The sequence below is a fragment of the Acinonyx jubatus genome, chromosome C1 (genome assembly GCF_027475565.1).
Source record: "Acinonyx jubatus isolate Ajub_Pintada_27869175 chromosome C1, VMU_Ajub_asm_v1.0, whole genome shotgun sequence".
Classification (NCBI taxonomy): Eukaryota; Metazoa; Chordata; class Mammalia; order Carnivora; family Felidae; genus Acinonyx; species Acinonyx jubatus.
This window is the reverse complement of record NC_069381.1, coordinates 43,927,744-43,942,555: the sequence shown is the minus strand read 5'-3', so window position 1 is coordinate 43,942,555 and position 14,812 is coordinate 43,927,744. Positions and strand designations below refer to the sequence as shown.

The 14,812-nt window shown below is 50.8% G+C and overlaps 1 protein-coding gene across 3 annotated transcripts in view; it reads left to right on the top strand.

The window, feature by feature from the left end:
* USP24 (ubiquitin specific peptidase 24) overlaps positions 1-13,364 on the top strand; it is a 140,233-nt gene extending 126,869 nt beyond the window's left edge. For all 3 annotated transcript variants that reach the window (XM_053214110.1, XM_027059086.2, XM_053214109.1), the window contains 7 exons: positions 1,175-1,240; positions 3,915-3,981; positions 4,979-5,057; positions 7,101-7,176; positions 7,795-7,881; positions 8,224-8,334; positions 10,609-13,364. In XM_053214110.1, the coding sequence (XP_053070085.1) occupies positions 1,175-1,240; positions 3,915-3,981; positions 4,979-5,057; positions 7,101-7,176; positions 7,795-7,881; positions 8,224-8,334; positions 10,609-10,671 (549 nt within the window). In that variant the 3' untranslated portion in view covers positions 10,672-13,364. The remainder of the gene's footprint in view (positions 1-1,174; positions 1,241-3,914; positions 3,982-4,978; positions 5,058-7,100; positions 7,177-7,794; positions 7,882-8,223; positions 8,335-10,608) is intronic.
* The last annotated feature ends 1,448 nt before the right edge of the window (positions 13,365-14,812 follow it).

The window sequence follows — 14,812 nt, the reverse complement described above, 5'->3', positions numbered from 1 at the left end:
ACTGAGGCACAGAGTAAGTAACTTGCCCGGTGTCCCGTAGCTAGTAAGTGGCAAAGTGGGAATCTGAACGTCGGCAGTCTGGCTCCAGGGCTGTGCTCTCAGCCATAGTACGTACTGCCTTTCTGGGAATTACTAGAAAAACCTTGAAGCCAGCACATATTTTTCTTAGTTTTTAATCTTGAATTTTTTTAATTATACGGATAATGCACGCCTGCGTTTTCTTTGTGAAAAATTAAGACATGTGATAAGGCCAAAGTCCACCAAGCAACTGTGTCCCCTCTCCATCCTACCTCAGGGATCAGTCCTGTCCCCTTCGCTGTGTCCTTTCAGGCCTCTTTTTGTGAATCGTTACCATATATATTGGTTTCTGCTCACAGAATCTCGGCCACCCCTTCTTACCTTCTTATCTGCACCAGGATTTGTAATAGTGACACCTGTAGGGTTAAGAAGTGGCAGGGGAGCGGTGGATTGTGTGTTCAGACTGTTCCCAAAATGTGTTTGCCCTGAGCCTTTTCTGTGGAGACCTGTGTCAGAGGTGATGGAGTTCCTCTTACCCTTTACTAATTATACAGCCTCAGGCAGTTTCCTCCTCTGTTAAGTGGGAGGGAAGTATGACTTAACAGAGTGTGACACACGGAATGCCCCCTCAGTACCGGACCTGGCACCTTGAAGGGCAGTGTTGTAACGCAGTGTCCTTCCCCACGGTCCACATGCGTGAGGCCGGTAAGGTGCCCAGCGGAGCGTGAGTTTTACGAACCGTGATCCCTTCACCTAAGTGTGCCTTGGCGAGTTTTCTATTCCGTAAGCTGACCTTTCTCACATATATCACTCATAGCATCCTTACCCCAGAGCGTGTGTTCTGGAAAACAGAGTAGGTTATGTGTGAATGAAATAGAAACAGAAATTTGGGCCTGTTTGCTTAAAATTCTCTTTTCCTCTCTGCCTTTCTTCCTCTGTCCTTCCTAATTGCGTAGTGCGGTATCCTAGTCTCGCAGTGTTGCAGTCCGTAGAGACTGCTTTAGTCCCAGGCTTAGCCCAGAGAGGACAGCTGGCCCAGGGTCGAGCCGACAGTGGTGGATTTAGAACTGGAGTCCAGCCCTGTTGCTTTTGCCACTCTGAAGAGCTTTCCACTGAAGACTCACTGGAATTTTTGTGCTTCTAAAAAATTTTTCAGAACCAACTAGAAACGGCTCCACCCCATGAGTTGAAGAACACGTTCCAGCTCCTCCATGAGATACTGGTAAGTGAAAAACGTTCTGATTCTCCTGTGCTGTTCACTAGGGTTACCGGTCAGGGCGCTTGGGTGGCTCCATCGGTTGTCCGTCCAACTCTTGATTTCAGCTCAGGTCGTGGTCTCAACGGTTGTGAGATCGAGCCCCGTGTCAGGCTCTGCGCTGAGTGTGGAATCTGCCTAAGATACTCTCTCTCGCAGGACGCCTGGGTGGCTCAGTCAGTTGGGCATCTGACTTCGTCGGCTCAGGTCGTGATCTCACGGTCCGTGAATTCGAGCCCCACGTCGGGCTCTGTGCTGACAGCTCAGAGCCTGCAGCCTGCTTCAGATCCTGTGTCTCCCTCTCTCTCTGCCCCTCCCCTGCTCAAGCTCTCTCTCTGTCTCTCTCAAAAATAAATAAACGTTAAAAAAAAATGTTTTTTAAAGATTCTCTCTCTCTCTCTCTCTCCCCCTGCTCCTCTCTCCCTCCCTGCCTCCCTCCTCTCCCTCCTTCCTCCACTCACACTCTCTTTCTAAAATTAAAAAAAAAAAAATAGCTTGTTCTAGTCAGCTTGTGTTTGCAAACAGAATGTTCGTGTCCTTGTATCGTCTTGTACTCGCTTGGCCCGCACTTAGTGGGTCCTCTTTACCGCAGTCATGTTTCTGTCATTACTGACTGGGAGGCTAGTGGTAAGGAAACTACTTCGTGGGAACTCACAGTGGAGCGAGGGAGCCCGCCAAGTATAGGCAGTGACAGTGCAGAGAGCAAGGAAGTGGTGGCCGGGGGACTGTGCCGAGCACAGATGCCGTCTCCTTCAGACCTCAGGATAACCGTCACGTAAATTGCTGCTCTACAGTTCATTCACATCTAAGACCCCGCTGATTGCCCACATGCTACTAAAATTCCTGCTTACAAGCCACGAAACGGGAATGTAATCCACCGTAGGATGCATTCCAATTCTGGATACGGAGGAGAGGCAGGGGAGAACTCAGCTGTAAGCAGTGAAGTCCATTATTGGTAGAAACTGCACCTCAGCGATGTGGAGGGATTTGCCCAAGGCCACCCTTGAATGGAAGGGACAGAGTCAGGATCTGAGCCAGGCGACCGGCCCCAGAGCCCGTGCTCTCCACCAGCTCGTTTGCAGGGCCCGTAAGGAAGTGGCGTCAGCAGGAGGAGAGGGAATGGAGTAGGGCTTGGGGAACAAAGCCCAGACCAAATCGTGAAAGGCTCTGGGTACCAACGCATGTGGGCTTTTTTTCCTGTAGGCCTGTGGTTGCACACTGGTAGCCAGGTTCTGCCTATATGCCTATTGTATTTGACCCAGAGTTGTTTTGTTTTGTCATTTCTGGGTTCTGGCCTGTCTTGACAAACCAGGTCATGTGACACACTGGCCCCATTTCCTGGATGCCCCAGTCACCCAGAGCAGTTAGCAGCTTGCCCCGCTCAGATGAGGCACATGCTGTCCAGTGCCCCTCTCTCCTCACTGCTCCTTATTGTCATTCCTAGCCCTCTTGGTTCATTTCCTGCTGTCCTGGCCTGTGTAGACATTTCACTTTGCAACCCCTGCCATCACTGTTGGGCGCCATGGGAAGGCTTTAACAGGGGAGCGATGGGACCTGACTTAGGTCTTAGAAAGGTTCCCCTGGCACTTGTTTTGAAGGACTGACCGAAGAAGGAAGCAGGGTTGGAATTGGAAAACCACACGGGCATGTGTGGCAGTAACCTGAGTGTGAAATAACAAGGTCTGAATGGCAGAGAGACAGGGTAGAGGCAGCAAGGAACAGGTCTCGACATGTTTGGTGGGAGAGGCAATCAGTAGACCTTGACGACTGGTTGTGGGCCGGCAAGAGCCTAGCCCAGGGCTCGCTAAGCAGATGCAGAGTCCGGGTTTCTGGTAGGTCCCTGAGACTTAGCTTAGGCCTTGGCACAGGGTGGGCATTCAGTAAACATTTCTGAATAAGGAAAGACACCATGGATACCACTTATAAAAAGCCTATCTCTCTGGTCGTTTACCTCCTTTTTAGTCCTAGCACTTTTACAAAATACAGGAGATTGTTGCCCCTCAGGAGAAGGACAGTGTATTGTTGGTCTGTTCAACAGCAAACCACTTGGCCTACTACCCTGTGCATAGTTCAACGCCAGGCACAAGAAGGACAGCCACAAGCAGGACACAGATCCAGCCCTGTGCAGCTTGGCATAAACCTCCATGCAGCGTGGAGAGACTGTATTGTAGCAAAACTTTCACGTGGTTTTGACAGACAGTTTAGACCCTAAACCTCTTATCCTTGGGATCGTGCAATACACGTCCTTAGAGCCCGCTAGGTTACTATTGACAGCTGTGGATATAGTTGGTAAGAACACATGGACAGGAAGTGAATGGATCTGCAAGTCTTCCTGAACTTTTTCATCTTTAGTTTAAGATTTAAGGGGCGCCTGGCTGACTCATTCAGTAGAGCATGTGACTCGATCTTGAGGTCTCAAGAGTCTGAGCCCCATGTTGGGGACTAGGTTGTACTTTAAATAAACAAATAAAATAAAATTTAAGATACTGTTGAGATACATGTCAGTGACACGTTGTTTGCATTGGGTTTTGTTAAGTGAGGAACTAAACCTCTTGAACAATTATTTTTAACAGGCACCAGTGCGTGCCATCACACAAGTCCCTTCTTTCATTCACCGGCCTTTGTCTCCTTCCTGTCACAGGTCATTGAAGATCCCATACAGGTGGAGCGAGTCAAATTTGTGTTTGAGACAGAAAATGGATTATTAGGTGAGTAGCCTGGCCTTCCTGAGAAACGTCTGTAGCAGACGGGCAGATGGCCTGTTATGGCCGGCCTCCTCCCTGACAGGTCTGCCCCGGGGCTCTTCCCCACGGGGGACCTTGGGGTCCCGTTCCTGGGGCAGATAAGAGTCAGCGATGCTGTGACTTTTTTCAACAGCGAAAGGCTGCTTTCTGATGTCAGAAGTCTTTCATTCTGCTCTGCAGCCACTGGGGAGGGAAAAGGACGTTGTCATGCTCATGAGATAGGATTGTTGTTTTGTTTTTACCTGTGGTATGAATGCACCCAGATTTCTTTTATCTACTTGTAAATTTTTTGTCAGAAGGCTAAAGTGGCTTTAATGAGCTGTTTCTTAGAAAGTGTGGCTAAAAATAGTCCTCTTCAACATCCACCACCCACCTGTATTTCCAATTAATCTGAGTCATTTTAGATTTTGCTCTGTAGCAAGAGATTTAAGACCTCTTATTCCAGAAAAGAAATGCAAGCTAAAAAGCCGTGACATTCAAGGCCACTGAGCGGCACCCAGGCTCCCTGGAACTTCCAGACCATGTGCTCCTCAAGGGCAGGGACCAAGTACTATTTACTTCTACATCCCCAAAGTGCAGAGCAGGAAGTATGTGTTGAACTGAACTAATACCCAAATTTCCATTTATCAAACTGAAAGTGTTGTAACCAGTCTTCTGTCAGTAGCATGGCGGGTAGAAAAGCTCGAAGGTCTGTTGAATAATGAGTAGAAGTTTTAGTTCCTTTTGGCTCTCCTAAAAGTCACACCTCCACCGCCACATAGTTTCTTGAATACTATTCAGTGTTTCTGCCCATCAGCATGTGGGGAGTCCTGTCGAATCCGCGCCCCCATGCTGATAGTCCGTCCCCTGTCTGCTGCTCAGACCAGCTGGCTGTAAGTGTTCAGAACAAGAGAGTAGTGTTATCGGGACCCGCCTGCAGTGCCCTGCTTTCTTGTCACAATTTCCTGTTCTCTCCACTCAGCTCTGATGCACCACAGTAATCACGTGGACAGCAGTCGCTGCTACCAGTGTGTCAAATTCCTCGTGACTCTTGCTCAAAAGTAAGTATCAACTCAAAACGCAGGGAGGAGACGGTGTGTTCAGTTACAAGCCATCTGGCCAGGAAAAAAAAATCTGCCTCGCTGGAGTTCCTAGAGAGCCTGAGTCAGGGCGTGCTTGCTGGGGTGGTTCAGAAACCGGCTCACGTGACCTCGAGGAGAGGTGAAGGGAATGTCCGAAGAGCAGCAGATCTTGCGGAACCCAAGACCAAAGGCTGAACCGGCGGGGCTCGTGCAGGCAAGGCAGGAATCAAGGCGGATTCGGGGACCTTAACCAGAGTTCACGCTCTCGGGCTTGAGATGGCTTCAGGTCACGTAACACCACTACCACCTCTGTCAGGCGCTGGATCCCCGCTTTCCATCCGGTCTCTCCAGAGACAGAACAGTGTTGTAGCTGCCTCCACGTAGGAGCCCAGGCCCTGTGCTGAGTGCCTTGCCCTACTCTCATTTAATCTTCGCAGCCACTCCGTGCGGCTGGATACCGCTAGTCCCGCGGGGTGGGCGGTTTAAGCGGCGTGCCTGCGGTGAGAGCTAGGGCTCAAGCACAGGCGATGGGCTTCACAGAACGATGGGCTTCACGGAACGGTTCTCTTCTCCTTTGCTTAATTGTGGTAAAACACACACAACACAGAAGTTACCATTTCAGCCACCCGTCAGTGTACAAGTCCACGGCGTTAAGTGCGTTCGCGTTGCTGCTCAACCATTGCCGCCACCCGTCTCCAGAACTTTGTCAGCTTCCCAAACTGAAACTCCGTACCGACTAAACAGTGACTCCCCTTTCTCCCTTTCCCTCTTCCCCCAGCAGCCCCCCTTCTACTTTCTCTCGCTACGAACCTGACTCCTCTAGGTGCCTTATGTAAGTGGAATCCCGCAGTGTTTGTCCTGTCGTGACTGGCTGAGTTCACCTCGCGTGATGTGCTCAAGGTTCATCCATGTTGTAGCCTGTGCCAGAATCCCCTTCCGTTTTCAAGGCCCAGAATACTCCCCGGTGTGGCTCTACCACGTTTTGTCCACTTGGCGGTTGACAGGCACTCGGAAAACCAAGGTTGTTGGTGTTGGAAGGAACGGTCGTGGTTTGCTGCTTCGGCTCCCCTGGGTAGGACATGGGCAAACAAAAAGCCAGAGTGGCTGCGTGGTGACCCGAGGCTACAGAGCACGTTATGCCACGCCACTGGGTTTCCATTTATCTTGCCCCAGGTTTTTACCGATCTTCAGCATGGGTATTGCCATCCTTGGATTTGTACCCGAATAAGAATAAGAAATCTCTTGGCCTTACTCTTGCTGCATTTGAGTGTCCTGCACAAATTAAATGAGAGCTCTGGTGAAATAATGGGTGAACGTGCGTTTTCCCAGTGACATAGCATTGTGGACATGAGGGAGATCATCCTGCCACGGTTGTGGGTTCGTTAACCAGGCTCGATACGGGCGGCATGACGTGAGAAGTACTTGCCTAAGTGGCATTTCCAGGTAGTGTTGGGGCCTCATGGTATGTCTGATGCAGGTACGTAGTCCAGATAGCAGTGTCTTCATCTGTGCCTCTCTGTCCCTCCTGGAACCTGCATTGCACACACACAGGATCCCCGTCAGCGCTGCCTTTGACTCTGAGGGGCAGCTTTCTAAGGGGACAAAGAAAACTGCAGAGAGAGGGGGGCTCCGGACCATACTTTAAAATTGGTTTTCCGGGAATTATGACTCGCATCACAAAAGTGTAAAGACTGGCTTTGATTCTTCCGAGAATCATTTCTATAGTTAGCTGTACAGTGTGTCGTGGGGTTTTCTTGTTTATTTTTGAGTTTCTGTCTTTGAATTGCAATAGGACTGAGTGGATGAACTGGTCGTAGGTCAGAGACCTTTCGCTACACGTTTACCTTCTTTTGCCTTTTGAAGTTTAAACGTATGAATGTATCTGAACCAAAACCAAGTAAAAAACTCTAGAAAGACAACTGAACTTTAGCAAAAGTAGCATTTGTGTATCAAAATCAAGGGGGATGAAACAAGTATATTTGCACGGAAAGCATTTGGCTGATAGAATTCCCCAATCACCAGGTGTCCTGCTGCTAAGGAATACTTCAAGGAGAATTCCCACCACTGGAGTTGGGCTGTACAATGGCTGCAGAAGAAGGTAATTGCATTTTGAACTTTTCTGGCTATCACGTAGGAATCAGTAAGAGCACATCTTTTTTGTTTGTTTGTTTGTTTATATTTGAGAGAGACAGAGAGTATGAGCAGGGGAGGGGCAGAGAGAGAGAGGGAGACACAGAATCTGAAGCAGGCTCCAGGCCCCGAGCTGTCTGCACAGAGCCCGACGCGGGGCTCGAACTCACGGACCGTGAGATCATGACCTGAGCCGAAGTCGGACGCTCAACCGACTGAGGCCCCCAGGCGCCCCAAGAGCACTTCTTACCAGGAAAAACCTCTTCATTTGGAGACTGGCCTCAACGTTTGGTCAGACTTCAAACTTTTTTCGGTACAGCTGATACCTATCATGACACATTAAGTTTGCGTCTTAACACAGCATCTTAACTGTATAGGTAAGAGAGCAGGTGATTACGTAAGAGGTAGGATCTCACTGAGGTCTTGCGAGGGGACGTGAACCCCTCCAAGAAAGCATCTCCTGGTGTGTTGGACCTGGGTGGGTCTGTGTGCTGTGTTAATGCTTTTTATATTCAGATATCTAATGGTGGAAATTGTGGACTCCCGTGGGCTTGTCTCTGATGGCGTCTTTGACTTTCCGTCTCAGATGTCAGAACATTACTGGACTCCACAGAGTAATGTCTCTAATGAAACATCAACTGGAAAAACCTTCCAGCGAACGATTTCAGCTCAGGTGAGGCCTCTCTTTTGGTTTTGTGTGGCTTGAAATCCCACAGGTAGGGTTTGTAGTGTGTTTCACACTAAACATCGTAGCGCGTTTAGCGTGTGCCACAGCCTCGGAGCGACGAGAGGTGTGGGTGGCGAATGAGAAAGGACCGAAGAAGGGAGTTTCTGTGAAGAGACAGCTTGTGTGGCCGGCAAATTCTGTGCCAGAGGAAAAGCGGTGGGGGCCGCAGGGGTGGGGGGTGCCCTGGCTGCTGCCGCGAAGGTAGCCCCTGGGGGTCAAGCGACGGGGAGTCTTTCTGGTGGCACCGCACACCCTGACTCCCTCCTCTTGTGTTCACGTCTCTCACAGGACACCCTGGCGTATGCCACGGCTCTGCTGAATGAGAAAGAGCAGTCCGGGAGCAGTAACGGCTCGGAGAGCAGTCCCGCAAACGAGAACGGGGAGAGGCATTTACAACAGGTATGGCTGTGGCCCGCGGCCCAGGGGAAGGGGCACCGCGCCCGCTCTGAAGCTTTCCAGAAAGAATTTCCGTAATCAAGACCAAAGGAGACCCCAGCTCCGTCCTCTAGCGATGCTGTCGGGGGCCGGGGGGGTGGTGGTGGTGGGCCTCGCTGGCACTGCGCTCACAAGGCAGAACAGCAGCAGCAGGGAGGGGACCGCAGTGCTTGGGGCTCAGTGCGCGCTGGCCCGGGTGACCACCTCCAAGATGGTCCTCGTACAGCCGGGCCGCAGACGCCTTCGTTCCAGCTGGCTCACCGCACTCTGCCGGCTTGCCACAAGTCCCCCCCCTCCGCCTGTCGCTTTCACCAGCCTCCCCAGAAACACGGACCCTTGAAAGGAAGGGCCATCGAAACACCTACTTGTCAGGGGAGTCAAAGAATAATTTTAAGCTTATTAAAAAAAAAAAAAAAGAAAAAAAAAGGACACTTTCGATACGGGTCGCCCTGGTAGAAAAAGGAATGAAACATTGCTGGCGCGCTCACCGATGAAGCAGCCGTGAATGTCCTGCCGAGCGTCGCGTCTTCCCTCGGCCTGTATCACCTTGCGCCAGGGCGGTCTCCTCCGTGGTCCCACCACAGTGCTTGGCACAGAGGGCTCATTAAACGAATCCTGTTGATGTTGTGTGTGCCGTTGTTTTCTAACCTTTCAAATTCTCACAACAGCCTCTTGAGGTCCCTGTTACCCTGACTTCACAGAAGGGACACGGATGCCCAGCACGGTGATGTGGTGTGACCCAGCAGTTGCCCTCGTCACCTACTCTGTTTGCAGAGGAGATCGAAGCTGTGGGACGAGAGGTCTCGCGGCTGCCAGGCTCACAGGCCCCAGGAGCATGTGTCCCCGCACGCGTGTACCCGCACCCTCGCCCACCTGGAACCTCTCCCTCTCCGCACGTCCCTTCCAGCAGTGTTTTGACACACCCTGTTCTCGCCTGTTCTCTAAAAACGACTCTCTGCCCTCTCTTCCTCTTCCCTCTTTCCCCGTTTGCACAGTCAGACTTCTCCAAGAGTTGTCAGAACTTACAGTTCTTCTCTCTTGCTCCTCCTGGGACCTCTTCCAGGCTGACCCCCTGCCTAGTGGCTGGCTCACCACTAGGTAGGGGTGACAGGTGGCCTCCACTTGTCAGGCCTGGTCGTAGTGGAGCACACAGCAGCATGGGACCTTGCCGGCCGCTCCTCGCCTCTGGACACGGTCTCTCCTGGGGCCTCCACGGTGCCTCACCCTCCTGGCTTTCCTCCAGCCCCTCCTCCTGTTCTCTCTCCGTCTCCATGGCTGTGATTCTCCTGGGTGCCAGCCGGGGCCATCCAGCTCCTTCCCTCAAAGGCCTCTCACGGCCAACATGCCTGATGCCTCCGCCCACCCCAGCGAGGGCTGGCCTTCCTTGGTGTCCTTATTAGAAACAGCACCCTGTGTAGCAGGTGTCTTTCTGGACATTCCTTCGCACGCTGCAGTCCGTTCACCGATTCTGCCAGGTTGCCCTCTTAAACATCTCCCGTGCGTCTCTTCCATCCCCATAAGGACTGGAGTGTCCTTGGTCTCTGAGGATGCCCCTGCATCACTCTTCTTTCCCTCAGTGGGTCTCCATTGCTGTTAGGATAAAAGCCAGAATCCTCAGCACAGGCCTGCTAGGTTTGGCCCCTGCCTACCTCTCTCCTCTCATGTTCTGTGTTCTGGATGCTGATGGCCTTCTCGAAGTTGATCAGATACCCTCTTTCCTTTTGCGTGGGGCTTCCCCCACTCACCCCTAACTCCCACTCGGCTTATGTGTCACTTTGCAGAGACCGCCTGCCCGTTCCCCACCCAACCCCCACCCACACCAGCCCCAACACACGACAGACATTCAGAACTTTGTTCGCATATCGGCTGAAGGCCGCACGGCTGGTGACAGAAACGGAATTCAGGGGTGAGCCCGAAGCTTCCTGGTCTTCGGCAGGCAGTGCAACACAGTGCTGGGGACGCAGCGGTTCACGTGGCTTTCCCGAGCGCGGCCTGCATTGTTGTATTGGAACATGATGACCCGAGGGCTCAGTGACCACACGAGAGCATAGAAATGAGAGTTTTGCACAATCAGGAACTGTCAAACACAGGGTGTTACAGTTAGGTTTTTATTTCCCTTTGATCAAACGTGAAGCTGTTGAATGCGGACATTACCGAACACAAATAAGTCCCTCGGTGTTGAGAAGCTTTTCTCTAACTTGACCGTGCATGAACTTAACCTCCTTCTCTTTTTCAAAGGGTTCAGAGTCACCCATGATGATTGGCGAGTTGAGAAGTGACCTGGACGATGTCGACCCCTAGAGGAACAGCATGCCCAGCGTGCGGTGAGGAGTCACAGCTCCAGCACTGGGTGTTCAGCGCCCTCTCAAAATCCAGTTCTCACCCTTGAGCCCTTTAGAAGAGCCCGAAGCTCGGACTAGGAGAGCCTGCCGTGATCCCAGAGGAGCGTGTGTTTTTAAAGAAGGCACTCTTGGCCCCTGGAGAAGGTTCAGGAGCTGTTTGGCAGTGGGAGGAGGCCTTCCTCCGGATCACCTGTCCCGGGGCACAGTCCAAATGTGGATTCACAGTTCTGTGGAAATTCTAGGAAATAAAGCCGCTGGCAGACTTTTTCGTTTCACAAACATACAAGAGTGAATGAGGGTAAAGCCGTTGCTTTCTCTTTGATGCTACAACAGAAGTTCCTTTGGATTTTATATTTAAAAAAAAAAAAAAAAAAGCAAGCTGCCTTTAGATAGGCGGGGGCAAATTTTTAATCTTGCAGTAACATTGAATAGGAATATCCAATTTAAAATGATGTAAAGATAGGTAATAAAATTCCTTTCCATTGTAAAATAGTAGTTGAGGAACTCCGTTTACACAGACCTTTGTATTTAATATGTCTCCCTGTTTGTATAGAATCTCAGACGGGTCAGGATCAGAGGCCTAGGCATGAAGTTGGACCGTGATGAAATGTTACCAGGATCAAAAATCGGGAAATTTATTATGCTCTTTACTAAGGTATTTTTCTGATATGATTCAGGTTGAAAAGAGCAATTAAAAAAAAAAAAGTGTTCTTCAGAAGTACAGGGTTCATTCTTTGATATCAATCACTAAGGAAGTTGTGGCATTTTTCCCCAAATTTTGAAAACCGCAAAATAAAAAGCACTTTAAATTATAACCTTACGGAGTTTGACTTCATAAAATCACCTTTCTAATGCTTGGAGACATATTGAATAAACTGTAGTCTTAAATCATGTGATCTGCAATCATTTGCTTTTGCTTAAAACATAATTATCGAGACCCTTTGGCGCTGGTTGTATATGAAGTTAAATATTTGAGTTGAGAAACACTGCTCTGTGAGTTGTAGTAATTTGAACGGGGAGAAGGAATTTGAGACCTTGTTTCTCTGCAACATGACTAGCGAACAGTGAAAAGATCGGGACAAGATTTACTTTCCCAGAAATCAGCATGAAGTAATTGAACAACTGGCCACTTTGTCGGTATTTCCCAATTCTAGCACCATTCACTCCTTTCAGATTTGGATCCCAGAGGGGAGAAGGGATATGCCAACGTACTTCATATATTTTGTGCATTTTGTATTTTGAGTCACATTTTACCTTTAGTTATGTGCTCTGCCTTGTTTTCAACTCACCGCGCACAGAACTAGGGAAGCTTAGGAAGTGCCAGGTTGCCCCTGTCGGTTAGATTTGCCAAGTCAAAGAGGCGTGGCCAGCCCCAAAGTGCCTTTTTGGTGGCTTTCCAGTTGTGTGGACACGTGACAGGACAGCTCTTCACTGCTGTGCACCTCGGCACCCGGCCCCGTCACTACTGAGCGCTGAGGTGACTGCAGCCGGCCGCAGCCGGTACCCGTGTCTCCAGCCCGCCGCAGGCCAGTGGCGGCCATTGTCAAGGACACTGTGCAGAGGGAGGCCGCCTTTAAGAGCAGAACTGCGCCCTCGGAGAATTGGTCAGAAGCAGTTGGCAAATTGTCTATGGTTCTGCCGTCCTTGGGAATTCAGACGTGAGGTTTTAAAATCAATTCTGAGAACACGGATACTTCCCTGTCCTACTGTTTTCCCTACCCCACCCTCAACCTTCTCTCCGCCCCCATCCTCACACAAGGATTGCGTAGGACATGACCTTGAAATGCCGGTGATGATCTGTGTTGGGATATCATCGCTGGCAACTGCACTCTCAGGAGCCCAAATTCAGGAGTGAAATTGCCACTTCTAGTCCCTTATTTCCTATGGAAACAACACCCCCCGCCACCCCCAGGACCTGCTGTCCTCACCGTAAGGCTTCATCAGGATCGCCCGTCACTGTTGTGTGTCATACGCGCTGGTTAAGTTTGTTTGTGTCATCGCTGCAGTGGACATCACTTCCTCTTTGCCGGGAACCACTTGATTTCCAACGGCTGCAGTCTGCAAACCTGCTGATGACTTTTTTTTTTTAATGTACAACAAAGTGACAATTACGACAGGCTTACCTTGGAAGAGTTGTCATTTTTACTGCCAATTTTTTGGACGAAGATGTTTTTATAAATCTTTCAAAATGGTCTGCACATCGAATAGGAATTGCACAACTAACTCAATGCTGTGTGTTCTCAAGAAGCTCCCTTCGTGAGGCCCTCCGGAGGGTGCCCGCTCTGCCCCGTAGAGGCGTCTGGGAAGGAAAACCAACGAGCAGCCCAGCAGGTATCTTGCGCATGACTTCTCCTGGAGCGCTCACACGGTCACTGGCACTAGAAGCAATTGTAGGACCTAGGGCATCGTGTCCTCGGACTCACCCTATCTTGCCCCACCCTCCCTGCTAACACTGAGGCGTGTGCAGTTACCTTCTGAGCTTGGAACAAGCAGACTGGAATTTTCCTCTGCTACCTCTTGTGTACAAAATCGTGTTTATAAAATTTCAAAAGGAAGTAGGTAAACTAGGGAAGAATCGTAACCCTAAATTTGGGTCATGAGTGGCAGAGTTCTTAGCTTCTAAGGGTATAAAATAAATTTTTCAAAAATGTAGAGTTGGAGTCTCGCCGACCTTTTTCTGCACGGTGCGGGGAGGGGTGCCCTGGGCCTGTGGCCTGGGGTTGCTCTTGGAACTTTGCACTGATGACGTGACTAAGGCCCCCCCCCCTTTAACGATGAGAGGTGACGGGTCTTCTGAGCCTTGTGTGGTTCTCTCCTCTGGATAGCCTGATCATTTTAGGGTTCATTTAGGGTTCATTTGCCAAACTCAGGCCTACGGACGTCTCCCCTGTAGCTTTTAGGCCTGCCAAGCGGTCCCAGCATAAATCACGTCCCTGGTCCAGGTGGGCTTCTCGCTAGACCCCAGGGGTCTCCGTCTCACTCCTGATGTCCTGTGCGTGTGCACATGGCCCCCCTCCCCTGGGATGTTCGCTGCTCCACACTTGGCTCTTCCGTGGGCGCACACCCACTCCCCACACGCAGTGTCAGCCTACGCAAAACCCAAGGCGCTCCCTTCCCTCGGTCCTGGAGTGGCCACAGCGTGGAGATCTACCGAACCCACCCCTGGCCCCGCGCCCCCTTGGGCGAGGGAGGGGAGGTCCATCTCTGCATAGCAGGGCGAGGTGCCTGTGGGCAGAGACCATTCCTCCCCAGCACGCAGGCTGTTTGCATCCGGCAGTAGTTAAACACCTTCCGTGATGCGCAATGGTCAGAAAATGCAGTCTGGGAGGATTTTTGTTTTGCAGGCAGATTCCCCTATCGTCTATGATATGGGCTGCTTAGAGGTAGGCTTCGCTTAAGACCGCTGCCCTCCCCAACCTCACAGAGGCTGGGAATCAGGAATGCCACAGGGGCACCAGTTCCCAAAGAGGGGGCGCCCAGCCGCCTAGGGGACTCAGGGAAGGCAGATTTTATCCTACGACAGGCATATGTGCTCATGACTAACTCAGCCATTCCACGAACTCATCAAGTGCCTCGTATAAACAGGGCATCATCCTGGACAGTCAAACTCAGACAAGGGTCCTGACCAAGCTGTTTTTATTTTACAAGTCGCCATATAATAAAAAGGCCATAAAACCCAGAATAAATTTCTTCGAGTTATAAAAGCGAAACGGAGGTCTAGAAAAGCTTGCTGTAGAAAGACAGTAGAGACAGCTATTTACAAACAGACCAAATAGAGGAATCTTGCTTGTTTGGGTGGGGGTGGGGGTGGGGGAGTTGAGGAGGGGAGCTGCCTTTCCCCACCACCCCTCAGAAGCCCCTCTCCCCCCACCCCCGGTCACAGTGAACCTGCCAGCGCCATTCACCCAGCGCTCTGTCCCGCCTCAGGTCTCAGTGCCCCTTGGGATCCTCACAAGGTTACTACAAAGATGGGGTGCCCGACCTGTGCAGTAAAAAAAGGCTTGGCTTTACAGCCAGATCTGGTTTACGTCCGGGCCCTACCTCACTTCCTGGCCGCCCACCCCCCACTCTGGTTCCTAGTTTCTTCTTCCCCGAAGTGT